The sequence below is a fragment of the Thamnophis elegans genome, chromosome 3 (genome assembly GCF_009769535.1).
Source record: "Thamnophis elegans isolate rThaEle1 chromosome 3, rThaEle1.pri, whole genome shotgun sequence".
NCBI lineage: Eukaryota > Metazoa > Chordata > Lepidosauria > Squamata > Colubridae > Thamnophis > Thamnophis elegans.
This window is the reverse complement of record NC_045543.1, coordinates 151,703,083-151,721,451: the sequence shown is the minus strand read 5'-3', so window position 1 is coordinate 151,721,451 and position 18,369 is coordinate 151,703,083. Positions and strand designations below refer to the sequence as shown.

The following is an 18,369-nucleotide window of genomic DNA, read 5'->3' as shown; positions in this document are numbered from 1 at the left end:
CCAGCGGCGGGTCGGCTCCGCCCCCTCTCCACGCGCTGGTGGCGTCATCGCAGCCCGCCAATCGCGCGCTAGCCGGAGGAGACGTGGCTCTTCCTCCCTCAAGGTGATCGTGGCAGGCGGAAGGCATGGAGGCGGCTGCCAAGTTCCAGCCCAGCGGTACCAGCGCTGCCCACAGCCCCCCTCCCCCCTCCCGCGGGGGAAGGGGGGGTCTTTCTAAACTGCGCAGGCGCGGGCGGGGCTTCCCATGAAAGAGGAGCCTATTGATCGGGGGAGGAGCAGCAGGGGGAGGAGACGGAGGAAGGGGGCGTGGTCTCCTGCTAAGGAGGCGCCGCAGTCTTGGATAGGGGGAGAGGCGGGCTTTCTTGGCAAAAGGGGCGGAGCCCGTCCGAGAGTGGCGGGGCTTTTGGGTGGGGTGGGTGGAGCGAGTGGATCTGGTTCTTCAGAAGAGGGGGCGTGGCGTTGCTTAGGAGGAGGAGCTATCCTGGAGGGGAGGGGCTTATTGCTGGGGAGGAGGGGCAAGGTTATTCTGGCCTGGGGGGGAGGAGCTACCATGGAGGGGCATGGCCCGTTAGTGAAGAGGCGGAACTGCCCAGGAGAGGCGGGGAGTTTCTGGGTGCAGGGTTATTTTGGATGGGCTGGGCCTGTTGCTTAGGAGGAGGGGATATCCTGTAGGGGCGGGGCCTATTGCTGGAGAGGCGGGGCTAGCCTGGAGGCGTGGGGTCTTATTGGGTGCAGGGCTATCCTGAAGGGCGGGGCTTATTGTTGGACAGGAGGGGCAAGGTTATTCTGGATGGGTGGATCTTTTGCTTGGGAGGAGGGGCTATCCTGGTGGGGCGGGGCCTATTAATGGAGAGGAGGGGCTAGCCCAGAGGGTGGGGCCTTACTGGATGCAGGGTTATTCTGGGTGGGCGGGGCCTGTTGCTGGGGATGGGGGGGGGGGCTGTTGCTGGAGAGCAGCATTTCCCGGCAGGGCCCTTGATCACCTGGTGGGACCCCTTCCAGCCTCACCACCCGGGTCTCTTCCCCAGAGCACCAACACCTGCGCTACAACCCTCTTCGTGAGGACTGGGTGCTGGTCTCTGCCCACCGCATGCGGCGCCCCTGGCAAGGGCAGGTGGAGAAGCCCCCCGAGGAGGAGCCCCCTCGCCATGACCCGGCCAACCCTTTGTGTCCTGGGGCCACGCGGGCAAACAGCAAGGTAGGCAGCCTGGGGAACAGAGGGCAGAAAGAAGCATAAGGGGATCACGTGACTCCGGGACATAAATGAAAACCGTGATTAACATGAGTCCGTTGCCCAGCATCTGAATTCTGGTCACACGAACGCAGAGATGCTGTGGGGATTGGGTGAAAACCGGTGGTTTTTTCAGTGCTATTGTAAGTAGCAGTCTCCAAATGGAAGGTTTATGCCGAGGACCCCCTGTGGGACCTTGGTCTTATCCAAAAAGGAGGAAAAATCTTGGACCCCCCCCCCAACAGTTCATATATAACTAATATCTTTGTAATCCCTCACTCTTTGTCTCATGCAGGTAAATCCTCACTATGAGAGCACATTCGTCTTTGACAATGATTTCCCTGCATTGCAACCAGATGCTCCGGAGCCTGGTAAGAAGAGGTCCTTTCGTCTTTTGCTAAGCCAAGAATGCCCCAAGTCTGTTCTGTTCTTCATAAGACAACTGGATTTTATTGTTTTTTTCTTTGAAGACCGAGAAGCTCCTTCAGCTCTGACTGGATGGTGGGGAAGGGAAGGATTTTATATTCCTTGCAGACAGCTGGTCATTTGCAACCGTCTGAGAGGGTCCTTGAGGCCACCTGGAGGTTTGTCTCTGTCCTCAGGGTGGTCACTTTGTGAGACCTCTGGACACTCCTCAAGGGTAGCCCCACGTAGAGCTCATTGCAGTGGTCTAGGCAGGAGGATGGCCAGAGCTCACCTTCCCTTCATCAGGGCGATGGCCGGTTGCTTTCCATGGTGCTGAAATCCACCTCCGTCTCTTTTTGGCTCCAGGCTGGCCTGTTGGGTCCCAGGGAGAGGTTGCTGAAACACAGGGCTGCTCTCTGGGTGCCTTGACTTACGACCACAATTGGGTCACTTGAGTGGTGCTAATAGGTGTGGCTCCTGTTGTGGCTTGTCAGCTGCCAGCAGAGCTGGCATCAAGACTCGGATGAGGAGGAGGTTGGGGAAGAACGTGGGCCAAGTCTGGAGCCTGGAGAAGCCTCTGGTGGATGCTCAGCATCAGAGACAGAGATGGAGCCAGGGCCGTCCGACATTCCCCAGGCACCAGAGAGGCAGCTGCCTTTGGAGGCTGAGTTGAGTGAGGAGGAAGAACAGCTGGGGTCTGTGCCAGATGCACATATGCGCAGAGCAGTCAGGAGAGGTGAACAACGGAGGACGAGGAGTCGACTTGGGAAGCAAATCAAACGTGGGCGCTGAATGGCCCCTCCCTGGCTGGGGAATAAATAGGAGGAAAGTGGAGTGGTGGTTGTAAGGGACAACAGTTCGTATTTCTGAAGATTTTGCTCATCGTGTTTCATGTCACAAAGGCTGCCTTGCCAGAACTGAGGTTTGTCTATTTCTCTGTTTGAACTGACTTAATTTGCAGCCTGGGATCTCACAATCTTGCCTTTATCCTAACGTGCTGATAAGGACTATCGCTTCAGCTGACTTCTTACCAGGACTCTTGCCCGGACTTTCTGTTGGTGAATGCAGTTAATTCCCAATGTGTAAATAAAGAGGGTTTTTTTTTCCTTTGTGGGGAGTCTTGCTTCTTGCTTCTGGGAAGGCCAGGTCAGAATAGCTCCTTGGAAGATCTGAAAGGCCGTCTGCACCACTCAGGTGGCCCTGAGGATACAGATAAGCCTCCAAGGGGCCTCAACGGCTCTTCAAAAAGGATGCAAATGACCAGCTGTCTGCAAGGAATATAAATCCTTCCAACCATCCAGTCAGAGCTGAAGAAGCTTCTTGGATGAGAAGTGAAACGTCTGCAGAGAAAAATAAGAAAGTCCAATTGCCTCTTGAAAAAGCACCTTTGGGATAACCATGACCTTGGATGACTGAGGATCTCCATAGACACTAAGCCAAGAATGTTGGCTTGGTGGTGCCAGGGGGGTGTATCTCTCCCTGTCCTTCAGATGTTAGTTTAAATGGGACCGAACAAAAAACTGTGAAATGCATTTGTTCATCCTATAAGTCACTTTTTTCACTTGTTACAACTTTGAAGGGTCAGTAAATGAATGGCTGTTAGTTGAGAACTCACCGTAGCTTATTTGTTTCTTCCATTGTCTGAAATGTACATCAGAGCAGCCAGTCTCTAATTGGGGACTTCCTTGTGAGACACCTAAGGGTGGGATTTAAGGCGAATCCCCTTCAAACATTTGCCATGTATTTATTTATTTGGGCGTTTTCAAAGAAACAAATAAATAAATATTGCCTGCCCATCTTATCTTACTCTGGGTAACTCTGGGTGGCTTGCAGTCATAAAAATGTTGTCAGGGTTTCAAATAGCATCCAAAATTAAATCAGAGTCCAAGGCAAAGGATTCCTCAACGTTCCAATTTATTAAGAGAGCCACGTTGGCACATCTGGGAAATCCCGAATGTGAAAGCTTCCTGGTTTTCCCACCCAGTTGAAAGTTCAAGATCTTACACACACACACACACACACACACACACACACACCACAATCCCATCCCATGGTCCAATCTTCCACTGCCATGCTGGCATCTTCCACCCATCCAGTTCCGATCAGGTGCAGAGATGCAGAGACAAAGGATAATGACCTTGGCTTTCTAGAAAGAATGTTGTTATGGCTGCATATCATCTAACTCTGTACAATCCCTCCCTCCCATTTTCCCACCATAGGAAATGCATAGCAGAATAATAGAAAGTGTGGCAGCCCAAGGACCCAAAAGAAAAGATGCTGCAGGCTGACAAATGTATCTATACATATATACATTGCAACAGTGTTTCTCAACCTCTGCAGCTTTAAGGGGTGTGGCTGGGGAATTTGGGGAGTTGAAGTTATTGCACAGGCTGAGAAACACCGCATTAAAACATGAATAAATTAAAACCCAATCATTAAAATCTGAGGACACCCGGGGAGGGCTGGGGTGGAATGGGAGATGGGGGAGAGGTGGGATCCATCTTTACTCGATAAAATCCCCTCCACTGTGCTGTTCCCCTGTTGGGGAGCCAACCAATCAGGTCTTTAAGGCCCTTATGAAAAGGTAGGAGGGTTGGGACCAAACTCACATGGAAGCAGAGGGAGGAAGATGTTCAGAAGGAGGAGCCACAGGAGAGGAGGCCTTCCTCATGGACCCTGCCAGACTGAATCAGTTTGACGGGACTCGCCATCCTGCGGTCAAGATTGAATTGCTTATTCTGAGCTTCCATCGCTCTTCAACTTGTCACCCAAGCGGGAGGAGGGAAGAGGGAAACTGAATGCTGAGAATGTGTGTGTGGAGAGCCTGAGAGTCCGGAAACCATCAAGGTCACAGCTGCAGGTGCTGGAGAAAGAGATGGACTGTTCCCATAGCAAGAGGGCGTCTCTTCGTCGGACAATGGGATCACCCAGGGGTGGGGAGAAAGGGAATCTATTGTTTCATTAAGCGAATATTTGGGCGGGAAACCCCAGAGCTGGTTTTGCTTCTGCAGTTCTGAGATGGTGTATCCAATAAAGTTGTACTTTTGGGGAGTTCAAATATCCTGAGAGTGTTTATTTCTTTTGCGTTCGCTAGTTGGTCCGTGGATACCTGCCTCCCGTTTTCTCTTAATTATACCTCCTTTTTCTTATTGACGGACATTCTTCTCCTGCAGAGCCCGACGAACATCCCTTGTTGCGTTCAGCATCAGCGCGAGGCGTGTGGTAAGTCTAGCCTGCTCTTTGTTGCCCTGAGCTAAGTCTCATTAACCCCGGAAGGGGAATTGCTTTCAGCTGTTATTTCCATTTTATGATGTTATGAACTATAAGCCATGGTGGCACAGTGGTTAGAGTACAGTAATGCAGGCGACTTCTGCTGACTGCCAGCTGACTGCAGTTCGCCAGTTTGAATCTCACCAGGCTCAAAGTCGACTCAGCCTTTCATCCTTCTGAGGTCCGTAAAATGAGGACCCAAATTGTTGGGGGTGATTTGCTGACTCTATAAACCACTCAAAGAGGGCTGGAAAGCACTGTGAAGTGGTATCTTAAGTCTGCTATTGTTATTCCTTCCTCCCTCCTTGCATTTTTCCTTCCCTCCCTATTTTTCCTTCCTTCCTTCCTTCCTTCCTTCCTTCCTTCCTTCCTTCCTTCCTTCCTTCCTTCCCTCCCTCCCTCCCACCCACCCACCCACCCACCTACCTATCTACCTACCTACCTACCTGGTGGTGCAGTGGTTAGAGTGCAGGACTTCAGGTTACTTCTGCTGACTGCTGGATTCCTGCAATTTGGCAGTTCGAATCCCACCAGGTTCAATCTTGACTCAGACTTCCATCCTTCCGAGGTCAGTAAAATTGTTTGGGGCAAGAGGCTGACTCTGTAAACCGCTTAGAGAGGGCTGGAAAGTTCTGTGAGGCAGTATATAAGTCTAGGTGCTATTGCGATAGACGGAGGGAGGGAGGGAGGGATAGATAGATAGATAGCAATAGCACTTAGACTTATATATACCTCTTCACAGTACTCTATAGCCCTCTCTAAGAGGCCCCCAACAATCTGGGTCCTCATTTTACTGACCATGGAAGGACGGAAGGCTGAGTCAACCTTGAACCGGTCAAGATTGAACTGCTGGAGTGAGCAGTGAGTTATTTCTGCAATGCTGCATTTTAACCACTGCGCCACCATAGGCAGGTAGGTAGGTAGGTAGGTAGATAGCTAGATCCTCCTCCCCCTTCTCCTCCCCCTTCTCCCCCTCCTCCTCATACCTCCCTCCCTTCTAGCACTGATGATGTGACCTAGTTGGGTCATGAAACGTCTGCAAGAAAACCCCCAAGCTGAGAGAGCACCAGGGACCCCTCAGAACCAAATAGGCTGGGGATGGATTATTGCTCCTTTTCTGCTTCCCCCTTTCTCTCCTTTAAGATAAGGGTCACCTGCGTAGATGGAATTCAGGGATGGTACTTTCTGTTGTTGCCTCATTTTGTCCCTCCCTTCCTCCCACTCTTCTCTCCAGCAAAGTCATGTGCTTCCATCCTTGGACTGACCTGACTCTGCCCCTCATGTCTCTTGCTGAGATCCGCCGGGTGATTGACAAGTGGGTGGAGATAGCGGTCGAGTTGGGTGCCTCTTACACCTGGGTGCAGGTGAGTATCTCTGCCAGGGATGGTGGCCCAGCCTTTCCTCTGCAGTGCCCAGTTTAAATCCTACACCAGTGTGGTCCAAGTGTTTTTCAACCTTAGCAACTTGCTGTCTGACTGGGGAATTCTGGGAGTCGAAGTCCTCACATCGTAACATTGCCTGAGGAATTCTGAGTGTCAGGGTTCCAAATAGCATCCAAAAGTAAATCGGAGTCCGAGGCAAAGGATTCCTCAAAGTTCCAATTGATGAAGAGAGCCACGTTGGCACATCTGGGAAAACCCGAATCTGAAGGCTTCCCGGTTTTCCCCACTAGTTGAAAGTTCAAGATCTTGTCCTCACGCCCACCAGCCCATCCCATGGTCCAATCTCCCACTGCCATGCTGGCAGCTTCCACCCATCCAGTTCCAGTCCGGTGCAAAGACAAAGGATAATGACCTTGGCTTTCTGGAAAGAATGTTGTTATGGCTGCATATCATCTAACTCCGTACAACCCCCCCTCCCATTTCATAGAAAATGCATAGGAGACTAATAGGAAATGTGGCAGGCCAAAGATCCAAAAGAAAAGATGGCTTGCAGGCCTGACACTGGGTGTCGAAGTCCACAAGTCTTAGGGTGGCCAAGGTTGGAAACCTCTGATGTAAACCAAACGATCCTGTTGTTTTGTTTGTTGTTCTGTCTCCTTGTTTAAAAGGGATGTTCAGTGGCTAAGATGCTGAGCTTGTCGATCAGAAAGGTCGGCAGTTCGGTGGTTCGAATTCCTAGCGCCGTGTGAGCTCCCGTGACTTGTCCCAGCTTCTGCCAACCTAGCAGTTCGAAAGCACACAAAAATGCAAGGAGAAAAATAGGAACCACCTTTGGTGGGAAGGTAACAGCGTTCCGTGCGCCTTCGGCATTTAATCATGCCAGCCACATGACCACGGAGACGTCTTCGGACAGAGCTGGCTCTTCGACTTTGAAATGGAGATGAGCACCGCCCCCTGGAGTTGGGAACGACTAGCACATATGTGCAAGGGAAACCTTTACCTTGTTTATTTTGGTTTCCAGATCTTTGAGAACAAGGGAGCCATGATGGGTTGTTCGAATTCCCACCCTCATTGTCAGGTAAGGAGATTCCCCCCCTGAATTTTGCAACAGAGCTGTCGCCCAAGGTCCGATCATCAGAAGATGTTTTTTGAAGGGCATTTCCAGGCTCTTGAACAGGGGTCCCCATCCCCTGTGTCGCAGCCCACTACCAAATCTTTTTTTTAAAAACTTACCTGGACATTTGACGATGGTGTTTGTTTATTTTTTATTTTTAAAAATCATTGTCAGAATAGATATATTTATGAACTGGGATCGGGCTTCGTAACAAGGTCAGCCAATGGGAGCTGAAACACTTTGGAGCCTGGGCGTGGCTTAGCTCTGTAGCTCTGAGTCTGTGCAGAGCTGTAAACTATTTGCCTGCCACTAGAAGTGAAACTGCTTTTGTTTTGCTTGTACCATGTTGGAAGAACCACTCTTGGTATTGTATATACCGTATTTTTCAGAGTATAAGATGCTCCGGAGTATAAGACGCACCTTAGTTTTTGGGGAGGAAAATAAGAAGAAAAAAAATTCTGCCTCTGCCTAACAGCATCCATGGTGCTCAGCTGACACATGGTAACAAGATCAGCCAATGAATAGGCATAGCAACTAAGTCAGCCAATGAGGGCTATTTGAAATTTGCTGTGGGAGCAACAAGGAGACAGGAAGGATCCCAGCTCAGCAGAGAACTGAAAGTGAAACTGCTTGTGTTTTGCTTGTATTTACTGCTACCTTGGAAAACCTGCTTTTGGCATTGTATTGTATATTATGATTATTCTGAATCCTGCTTACTTGAGGGTGCTGTCTGAACGTGACGGCTGCGGAAAGCTCTGACCAGCCAGGTCAGCTTCAGCACTTATTGCAGCCTGATTCAGCACAGCTGATTGGCGGGTGGATCGGAATACTGCCGGAATACCCCTCCAATCAGCTGCTCCAGGCTGCAGGGATTGCCACAGACCACCGCTGCCTCCATGCATTGCGGTTTTGGCCTCAGGTGGGGGTGGGTGGGGCTACGTTCGGTGTACAAGACGCACCCAGATTTTCACCCTCTTTTTTGGGGGGTGGGGGGGGGAACTCATGTGTTATATTAGATAGAATAGAATAGAATAACAGAGTTGGAAGGGACCTTGGAGGTCTTCTAGTCCAACCCCCTGCTTTGGCAGGAAACCCTATAACATTTCAGACAAATAGTTATCCAACATCTTCTTAAAAAATTCCAGTGTTGCAGCTTTGGAGAATAGCTTTCACTCCCTCTTCTTTGGAGCAGCCCCTGAGATGTTGGAAGATGCTATCCTGTCTCCCCTGGTCCTTCTTTCCATTAAACTAGACATACCCAATTCCTGCAACCGTTCTTCCTATGTTTTAGTCTCCAGTCCCCTAATCCTCTTTGTTGCTCTTCTCTGCACTCTTTCTAGAGTCTCCACATCTTTTCTACATCGTGGTGACCAAAACTGAATGCTGTATTCCAAGTGTGGCCTTCCCAAGGCATTATAAAGTGGTATTAACACTTCACTTGACCTTGATTCTCTCCCTCTGTTGATGCAGCCTAGAACTGTGTTGGCCTTTTTGGCAGCTGCTGCACACGGCTGACTCCTATTTCAATGGTTCTCCACTTGGACTCCAAGATCCCTTTTCACAGTTAGGACTATTGAGCAAGGCACCACCTATACTGTACCTGTGAATTTCGTTTTTCTTGCCTAAATGTAGAACCTTACTTTTTCTACCATTGAATTTCATTTTATTAGATAGTGCCCAGTGTTCAAGTTTGTCAAGATCCTTCTGTATCTTAAGCCTTAAGTCTTCTGGAGTGTTGGCTATTCCTGCCAGCTTGGTGCCATCTGCAAATGTGATGAGTTCCCCATTTATTCCCTCATCCAATCATTGATGAAGATGTTGAAGAGTCCTGGGCCTAAAACAGAGCCTTGGGGTCCCCCACTGCATACTTTCCAAGGAGAAGTTAATGAATCCTGCTCAATCAGTTACCGGTGTGTGCTTTCTGGATGTGATTGCTGCAACAAACTCTTGACATTCATTCCAGCCTTTCTGGTTTGCCGAAGTTTGAAGCTAAACAATCCAGAAGTGGAAGGGCAGGGCATAAATTATTCTTGGGATTATTCAGAGGGTTTTGTTCAATTCCATAATACCTTTGCGCTTTTGATTGAGATGCTTGTCTGGGGGAGGCCTTTGATCAAGGCACTTCAAAGGGGGTTCTTTTCTTCTTCATTTTTGAAGCCTGACAGGTGAGGGCAGTTGGAGGTGGGGGTAGCGGTGGGATCTCTTGCCGAAAAGGGAGGGTGGGGGCAAGGATTCGTTTCCAAGGGTGGGGGGGGGGGGCTGCTCTTTTCCAAAGGGAGAAATGGAATATCCGTGTAAGGAAGTTTTCCCTTAGAGCAGTGGGAGTCAACCTGCTCCCTACCGCCCACTAGTGGGCATTCCAGCTTTCACGGTGGGCAGAAGGGGTTTGCTGTGGCTCTGCTTTATAAATGTTATAAAGTAAAGTTACTTCCCTACTTTATAAATCACCATGACTGTGGAACCGGTGGGCGCTTAGAAAACTTTACTACTAACAGAGATACAAAACTGGGTGGTAGGTATAAAAAGGTTAACCACCCCTGCCTTAGACAAAAACCGTTTTTGGTTTACAGTTAGTCCTTGTCTTAAGACCGCAAACGGGCCCAATATTTCCCGTTGCCAAGCGAGACATTTATTAAATGAATTTTACCCCGTTTTAAAATTAAGAACAGAATATAATAGAGAATAGAACAGAACAGAAAATAGGATGGAATAGAATAGGATAGAGAATAGTATATGAATTAAAAATATGGAATAGAATAGAATTATAATAGAACAGAATTATAATATAATATAATAGAGAATAGAACAGAAAATAGGATAGGATAGGATAGAGAATAGAATTGGAATGGAATGGAATAGAATTCTTCATTGGCCACACAAGGAATTCCCCTTTGGTGCATCTGCTCTCAGTGTGCATAAAAAGACGAGATACATTCGTCAAGAATCAACACTTGATGTTAGTCGCAGGGTACAAATAAGCAATTAGGAAAGAATATAAATCGTAAGGATACAAGCGACAAAGTTACAGTCCTGCAGTCACAAGTGGGAGGAGATGGGGGATAGGAATGATGAGAAGACTAATAGTAACGCAGCCTTAGGGAACGGTTTGACAGATTGACAATGTTTGACGATGATAATTTGACGGTTATTCTGTTCCACCCTTTCTTTGAGATTAGCGTAACTCTTGCCCCGCAGCGAGATTGCAATGGGGGCTTGTCCTGAGGCCAGTTGTGCACAGCCCCTTGTCGGTGGGGGATTGGCTGTGGCGAGTTGTCGCAGACCCCACTTGCCAGGCCTGACGGAGAGCTTTGTAGCTGTGGCTGTTCCAGAGCCACAGGGTGGCAGTGTGCGCTTGCAAATGGGCTGCTCTCAGCTGCAAGGCACAAGCATGAAGCTCTCTAGTCTCTAGGCTGTTGCACGTGGCTGGGCGTTCGGAAATTGTAGAACCTAGAGTCCTGGGACTGGATGTAACTGTATATCATTCCTTCAGAATAGAGCTGGAAGGGGCCTTGGAGGTCTTCTAGTCCAACCCCTGCTCAAGCAGGAGACCTTAGATCGACCTTATACATCTCCGACAAATGGCTGTCCAGTCTCTTCTTAAAAATGTCCAGTGGTGGAGAACCCACAACCTCTGGAGACAACATCTGTTCCATTGGTTCATAGCAATAGCAGTTAGACTTACATACCGCTTCACAGTGCTTCACAGCCCTCTCTAAGCGGTTTACAGAGTCAGCCTCTTGCCCCCAACAATCTGGGTCCTCATTTTACCATTTATTCATTTACTGACCTCAGAAGGATGGAAGACTGGGTCAACCTTCAGTCAGTCAGGATCGAATTCTTGGCTATGGGCAGAGTCAGTCTGCAATATTGCATTGTAATCCCTGCACTGTGGATCCAACTTCCCCAATCTTCTCCATCTCCCGCCATCACTGCCAGTAATGGATCTTGAAAATTGTAATCAAGGAAGGAAGGAAGGAAGGAAGGAAGGGAAGGAAGGAAGGAAGGAAGGAAGGGAAGGGAGGGAGGGAGGGATGGAAGGAAGGAAGGAAAATAGTCCTTAGACTTGTATACCACTTCACAATGCTTTACAACCCCTCTCTAAGCGGTTTACAGAGTCAGCCTCTTCCCCCAACCATCTGGGTCCTCATTCTATTGACCTCGGAAGGATGGAAGGCTGGGTCAACCTTCAGTCAGTCAGGATCGAACTCTTGGCTATGGGCAGAGTCAGTCTGCAATATTGCATTGTAATCCCTGCACTGTGGATCCAACTTCCCCAATCTTCTCCATCGCCAGCCATCACTGCCAGTAATGGATCTTGAAAATTGTAATCAAGGAAGGAAGGAAGGAAGGGAAGGAAGGAAGGAAAGAAGGAAGGAAGGGAAGGAAGGGAGGGAGGGAGGGAGGGAGGGAGGGAGGGAAGGAAAATAGTCCTTAGACTTGTATACCACTTCCCAGTGCTTTACAACCCCTCTCTAAGTGGTTTACAGAGTCAGCCTCTTCCCCCAACCATCTGGGTCCTCATTCTATTGAGGGCTTGGAAGGAGGGAAGGCTGGGTCAACCTTGAGCCTGGTGAGATTCAAACTGCTGTCAACCAGCAGTCAGCAGAAATTAGAGCAACAGAATAAAAGATTTGGAAGGGACTTTGGAGGTCTTCTAGTCCAACCATTCTAACCTCTGCTCGTACAGGAGACCTTATACCATTTCAGACAAGTGGCTGTCTGCTCTTTTTAAAAACCTCCAGGGATGAAGCACCCACAGGTTCTGGTGGCAAGTAGTCCCACTGGTTAATTGTTCTCACTGTCAGGACATTTCTCCTTGGTTCTAGGTTGCTTCTCTCCTTGATTAGTTTCTATCCGTGGCTTCTCCGGCCTTCAGGTGCTTTGGAGAATAGCTTCACCCCCTCTTTTTTGTAGGAGCCCTTCAAATATTGGAAGGCTGCTATCCTGTCTCCCCTGGTCCTTCTCTTCATTAGACATACCTACCGTATTTTTCGGAGTATAAGATGCACCTCCCCCCCCAAGAGAGTGGAAATATTGATGCGTCTTATACACAGCCATTTTTGGCATCCTGAAGCTCCCCCCCCCCAACATCCCATTTTTGCAAAAAAAAAAAAACAGTGCATTTTTTTCAAAAACGGAGGCATTTTTGCCTTCCCCCAGATCCCAGGAGACTCTGCAGGCTTCAGTGGGGCTGGTAGAAGGCAAAAATGCCAATTTTCTCAAAATGGCCCATTTTCTGCCCATATTTTGCAAAAACGGAGGTGTTTTTGCCTCCCCCCAGCCCTGCTGAAGCCTGCAGAGTGTTCCTGGGGGCCAGGGAGGACAAGACCGTTTTTTTCTTACTTATCTGTTTGAAATCTTGGTGTGTCTTAGACATCGGTGCGTCTTGTAGTCCGAAAAATACGGTAGTCCTCCCGCTGACTCTCCGTTCTTTGCAGATCTGGGCTAGTAACTTCCTGCCCAACGAAGCCTCGCTGGAGGACAAGTCCCAGTGGAAGTACTACCAGGACAATTCTGCCCCCATGCTGCTGGACTATGCCCGGCTGGAGGCCGAGCGGAAGGTGGGGACCCCTGGCCCGTTAGGGAAGAGGGGGCCGGGCTCCACTGGGGGATGCCGGCTCCGCGGCTGATCCGGAGCTCCTTTGCAGGAACGGGTTGTGGTGGAAAATGCGGACTGGCTGGTGGTGGTGCCCTACTGGGCCGTGTGGCCCTTCCAGACCCTCCTGCTCCCTCGGAGACACGTCTGCCGGCTGGAGGAGCTGCGGGAGGGCGAGAGAGACAGTAAGCGAGTGGACGGTGGGGAGAGGGGGGCCTCGGGCGGTGGGCTCGGGAGGGATCTCTGGGGTCCTTCGATGCTGCCTGAGCTCTGCGGTTTTCTTGCAGAGGTTTAATGAGAGGAGGAGGAGGAGGAGGAAGAGATGGTAGTGGTGGAGGAGGAGGAGGGGTGGGGTTCTTGGTGCTCTCTGAGGTTGGCTGTTTTCTTTAATGAGAGGAGGAGGAGGAGATGGAGGAGGAGGAGGAGGAGGAGGAGAGGGACAGTGTGGTCTTTGGTTCTCTCTGAGGTTGGCTATTTTCTTGCAGCTGTTTAATGAGAGGAGGAGGAGGAGGAGGAGGACAGTGGGGCCCTTAGTGCTCTCTGAGCTTGGTGGTTTTCTTGCAACAACAACACCCCCACCAACACAGAGAGAGAAAGCGGCTACAAACAGATAGCCTTCCCTTCTAGCACTGATGATGTTACCACGTTGGGTAATGAAATGTCTGCAAGAAAACAACCAAGGGAGCCCCAAGAGCCCCACAATCCTCCTCCTCCTCTTCTCCACATTCCCTCCGAGCACTGATAGCAATAGCAATAGCAATAGCAGTAGACTTATATACCGCTTCATAGAGCTTTCAGCCCTCTCTAAGCGGTTTACAGAGAGTCAGCATATTGCCCCCAACAATCTGGGTCCTCATTTTACCCACCTCGGAAGGATGGAAGGCTGAGTCAACCCTGAGCCGGTGGGATTTGAACCGCTGACCTGCTGATCTAGCAGTAGCCTGCAGTGCTGCATTTTAACCACTGCGCCACCTTGGCTCTTATGATGATGTTACCTAGTTGGGTCATGAAAGCAAAGTTCCAAATTCAGAGGCCATCAAGGAGTCGTGTCCTCCTCCTCCTCCTCCTCTTGGCTGCAAACCCCCACTCCCTTCAGAGATGTGCAAATGGGGCTGCTTTGGGTGGGGGCTCCAGCCCAGCTGTTGGCAGGGGGGTTGGGCTGTGGGGTGGCTTGGAGGGTGCTGACTCCTCTGAGCCTCCTTTTTTGCAGGCCTGGCCTCCATCATGAAGAGGCTCCTCGCCCGATACGACAACCTCTTCCAGGTTTCCTTCCCTTACTCCATGGGTTGGCATGGTGAGCTTCGGGGAGAGGGCAAGAGGGCTTGGGCATGGGGCAGGCAGGAAGCAGCGGTCTTGGGAGATACCTTCTCGGGATTGGGAGGCCTTTCCTTCCTTCCTTCCTTCCTTCCTTCCTTCCTTTCTTTCTCTTTCTTTCTCGTTCTTTCTCTCTTTCTCATTCTTTCTTTTCTTTCTTCCCTCCCTCTCTCCCTCTCTTCCCTCCCTCTCTCCCCCTTCCTTCCTTTCTCCCACCCTGCCTCTGTTTTCCTTCCTTCCCTCCCTTCCTCTCTTCCTCCCTCCCTCCTTTGTTCCTTCTTTCCTCCCTCTCTTCCTCCCTCCTTCCTTCCTTCCTCCCTTTCTTTCTTTCTTTCTCCCTCCCTGCCTCTGTTTTCCTTCCTTCCCTCCCTCCCTCCTTCCCACCCTGCCTCTGTTTTCCTACCTTCTTTCTCTCCCTTCCTCTCTTCCTCCCTCCCTACCTCTGATTTCCCTCCTTCCTTTGTTCCTTCTTTCCTCCCTCTTTCCCTCCTTCCTTCCTCCCTTTCTTTCTCTCTCCCTGCCTCTGTTTTCCTTCCTTCCCTCCCTCCCTCCTTCCCACCCTGCCTCTGTTTTCCTCCCTTCTCTCTCTCCCTCCCTCCCTGCCTCTGATTTCCCTTCCTCCTTCTTTCTTCCCTCTCTCCCTCCTTCCTTCCTCCCTTTCTTTCTCACTCCCTCCCTTCATTCCCATCTCCTCCCTCCCTCCCTTGGCTATGTGTCTTATCTCACATCTCAAAGCAACAGTGGGCGGCTTACAACATAATAAAACCTCCCCAAATAAAAAGCAATTATCAATTATGAACAGACTAAAGAAGTTTCAAAGGATGAAGAAGAGGCTCAAAGCCTGTTTTGGGGGGTGGGGGGGGGGAGCAGCAGTGGCGCCTTCTCTACCAGCCACCTCCAGCCCTACATCTTCCGTGGGGCCCATGCCAGCCAAGCATAACCAAGTCCTAGAGCCCTTCCTGATGCCCAAGAAGACGGCAGGGGTCTCCCCTATGGTGGCCAGATGTTCCAAAGGGCCGGAGCTTCTCCTGGGCCCCACCAGCAGGGAGTCCTTGGCCAACGGAGTTTATAGCAGGCAACTTTTGCAAACCGCCAGCCACATTCCCCCCCCCCCCCCGGCTGAGAGCCATAGATTGAAAAGGAGGGTGTGAAGCACCTCTGCATGTGGACTCCCCAACCTTATTAGCTTTAAGACTTGGGAACTTCAACTCCCCGAATCCCTCAGCCTTAAGACTTGTGGGCTTCAACTCCCCGGGGAATTCTGGGAGTCGAAGTCCACGGGTTGTAAAGGGGCAGCTCACAGGTGTCGGTTTTATGGCTTCTCTCTCCGTCCTGGCCGCCTCCTTCCTCTCTGCCCCCCCAGGGAGCAAATCCTGGGACAGCCGGCACCCGGCCTCCCTCCCTTGGGCTAAAGCCTGGCTTCCTGCTCTCTCTCTCTCTCTCTCTCTCTGCCGCCTCCTCTTCCCCCCCACAGGGGCCCCCACGGGGCCGTACCTGGAGGCCGACTGCAGGCACTGGCAGCTCCACGCCCACTACTACCCTCCTCTGCTGCGCTCCGCCACCGTCCGTAAATTCATGGTGGGCTACGAGATGCTGGCTCAGGCGCAGAGGGACCTGACCCCGGAGCAGGTGAGGGGCTGCAGGGGATGGTCTGCAACTCTCCTTGGAAAGAGCTTCAAAGTGAAACGGGGTATTTGCAGCCCAGGGTGGGAACGAGGGTCCCTGGGGGCTCTCCGAGCTTGGTGGGTTTCTTGTAGACCTTTCATGGCCCAACCAGCTAACCTCATCAGTGCTAGAAGGGGTGTAGTTTGTGGAGAGGAGGAAGAGGAGGAAAAGGAGGAGGGAGGAAGAGGACGAGGACTGAGGGGTCCTTGGTGCTCTCTGAGCTTGGTGGTTTTCTTGTGGACGTTTCATCACCCAACTAGGTAACCTCATCAGTGCTAGAAGGGAGAGGAAGAAGAGGAGGAGAAGGGGGAGTGGGGGGGGGGGAGAACAGGAGGATTGTGAAGTCCTTGGTGCTCTCTGGGATTGCTTGTTTTGTTGCAGACGTTTCATGACCAAACTAGGCAACATCATCCATGCTGGTTGGGTAATGAAAGGTCTGCCAGAAAACAATCCCAGAGAGCACCAAGGAGCTTCCAAGTTTAAAATTCCAGCACTGAGTGGCTGAACTGATCCGTGGGGATCGGCAGGGAAAGGCTGAGGGTTGTTGAAAGAGGGAGGGGGACCCTACTCGGGGGCGTTGTGTGGCCTTTGGGAGGGGAGTCTTCACAGTTAGTGGCCAAACGCTGCTTTTCGGACAGTAAAGTTGCTAAGCAGTCGCAGAGCTCTAAGGGAAAGGGTTGTGATAAACGAGGGGCCTTCAAAACAATTAAGACGTGGACTCCCAGAATCCCTCAGCCTTAAGACTTGTGGACTTCAACTCCCAGAATCCCTCAGCCTTAAGACTTGTGGACTTCAACTCCCAGAATCCCTCAGCCAGGGATTCTGGGACTTGAAGTCCCCAAGTCTTAAAGTTGCCAAGTTTGGAGACCTCCTATAATAAACTGTGGAGATACTGAAGGAGCCAGGAAGGACAGGAGAAGTCCTTGAGTTTTGTTTCTTTTTGGGGAGAGGGGAGCATTCACTAAAGCCCCCTGCAGCCTGGAAAAGAAAGAGGAAGGCCCCTGCCTTCACCCCTTTCCTCCTTCTCCCTCCATGCTGCTTTTTCTCCCCACAGGCCGCAGAACGTCTGAGGAAGCTCCCTGAGCACCATTACAAGCTGGAGGCCAAGGAGGCCCCCTAGGGCAGACGGTGGCTCTGTTGGTGCCTGAGGCAGAGGGAGAATCCGAAGAGAGCCTGGAGGAGAACCACCCCAGAGGCAGAGGAAGAGGGGCCTGTCCTTGACAGGAACTGCCTGACCTCGGGCAGGATGCCACTCTGGCTGCCCGGCTCCATTAAGACGGTGATGCTGGCAACTGGTTAAGCCAGGACGTCTCCCCTTCTCCAAAGCCCTCTGCGGACCCGGAGGCTCCGTGCCCTGAGTGCCCACAAGAGGCGAGACCCTTCCTCAGAGAAGGGGGCTGTGAGGGCACTTGCCCAGCACCACATCTGTACTGCTCCTCGTGATGGGCGGCTGTGTTTCTTTCCTGCTCTGCCCAGGCTCTGGCACTATTAAATCAGGATATTTCGCGGTGAGGCTGCGGTGTTTATTTTATTTTATTTTATTTTAACTCTCCCCAAATTATGCTAGAAAGAGGGAGCAGAGAAGAGCAACAGAGATGATTAGGGGACTGGAGGACAGAACATAGGAAGAACGGTTGCAGGAACTGGGCGTGCCTAGTTTTAAGAGAAAGAAGGACCAGGGGAGACATGGTAGCAGCCTTCCAATCTTCGAGGGGTTAGGGTTACAACTAAGGAGACATTTCCTGGCCATCAGCCAGTGGAACACTTTGCCTCCAGAAGTTGTAGTTGCTTCATCACGGGGGGGGGGGGGGTTTGAAGGAGGGGTTGGACAACCATTTGTCTGGAATGGAAGAGGGTCTCTTGGTTGAGCAGGGGGCTGGACTAGAAGACCTCCAAGGTCCCTTCCAACTCTCTTCCTCTGTTATTCTGTTCTGTTAAATAATAGCACTTTCTCCCGAAAGCATCTAGTGACTCCCGGTGTCAAACGATTCCATTTCCATCAGGAAATTAACTCTTGTAGGTTGGATCTCCTTCTGAGGACTTTCTGCCCATGGCTTCTTTTCCTGCACTCAGGTGCTACGGAGAGTAAACGGATGACTTCCTCCTGGTGGCCCCCCAAGGATTAGAAGATACTACCAGGCCTCCCCGTCTCCATTCCAGGTTGCTTCTTCTCCTTGATTAGTTTCCATCCATTTTGCTCCTTGTCCTGCCCTCAGGTGCCCTGGAGAATAGCTTGACTCCCCTCTTCTTTGTGGCAACCCCTGAGATGTTGGAAGGCTGCTCTCATGTCTCCCCTAAATCCTTCTTTTCATTCAACTGGACGTTCCTGCAACCGTTTCGTTAAACCAGTTCCTGCAACTGTTCTTCACATGTTTCAGCCTCCAGTCCCCTA

The 18,369-nt window shown here is 50.9% G+C and overlaps 1 protein-coding gene across 1 annotated transcript; it reads left to right on the top strand.

Moving 5' to 3' along the window:
- The first annotated feature begins 45 nt into the window (after positions 1 to 45).
- GALT (galactose-1-phosphate uridylyltransferase) lies at positions 46 to 17,489 on the top strand. Its single transcript, XM_032212836.1, has 11 exons — positions 46 to 156; positions 1,029 to 1,198; positions 1,527 to 1,602; positions 4,810 to 4,858; positions 6,141 to 6,270; positions 7,310 to 7,366; positions 12,841 to 12,963; positions 13,051 to 13,183; positions 14,209 to 14,292; positions 15,787 to 15,941; positions 17,032 to 17,489. Exons 1-11 carry the CDS (start codon positions 126 to 128, stop codon positions 17,095 to 17,097), a joined length of 1,074 nt encoding a protein of 357 aa, XP_032068727.1. The 5' UTR covers positions 46 to 125; the 3' UTR covers positions 17,098 to 17,489.
- Positions 17,490 to 18,369: the final 880 nt, after the last annotated feature.

Coding starts and splice junctions, on each gene's coding strand:
- GALT (XM_032212836.1), top strand. CDS start 126: ATGGAGGCGGCTGCCAAGTTCCAGCCCAGCG. Junction 4,859..6,140: donor GCATCAGCGCGAGGCGTGTG/GTAAGTCTAGCC, acceptor TCTTCTCTCCAG/CAAAGTCATGTGCTTCCATC. Junction 15,942..17,031: donor GGGACCTGACCCCGGAGCAG/GTGAGGGGCTGC, acceptor TTCTCCCCACAG/GCCGCAGAACGTCTGAGGAA.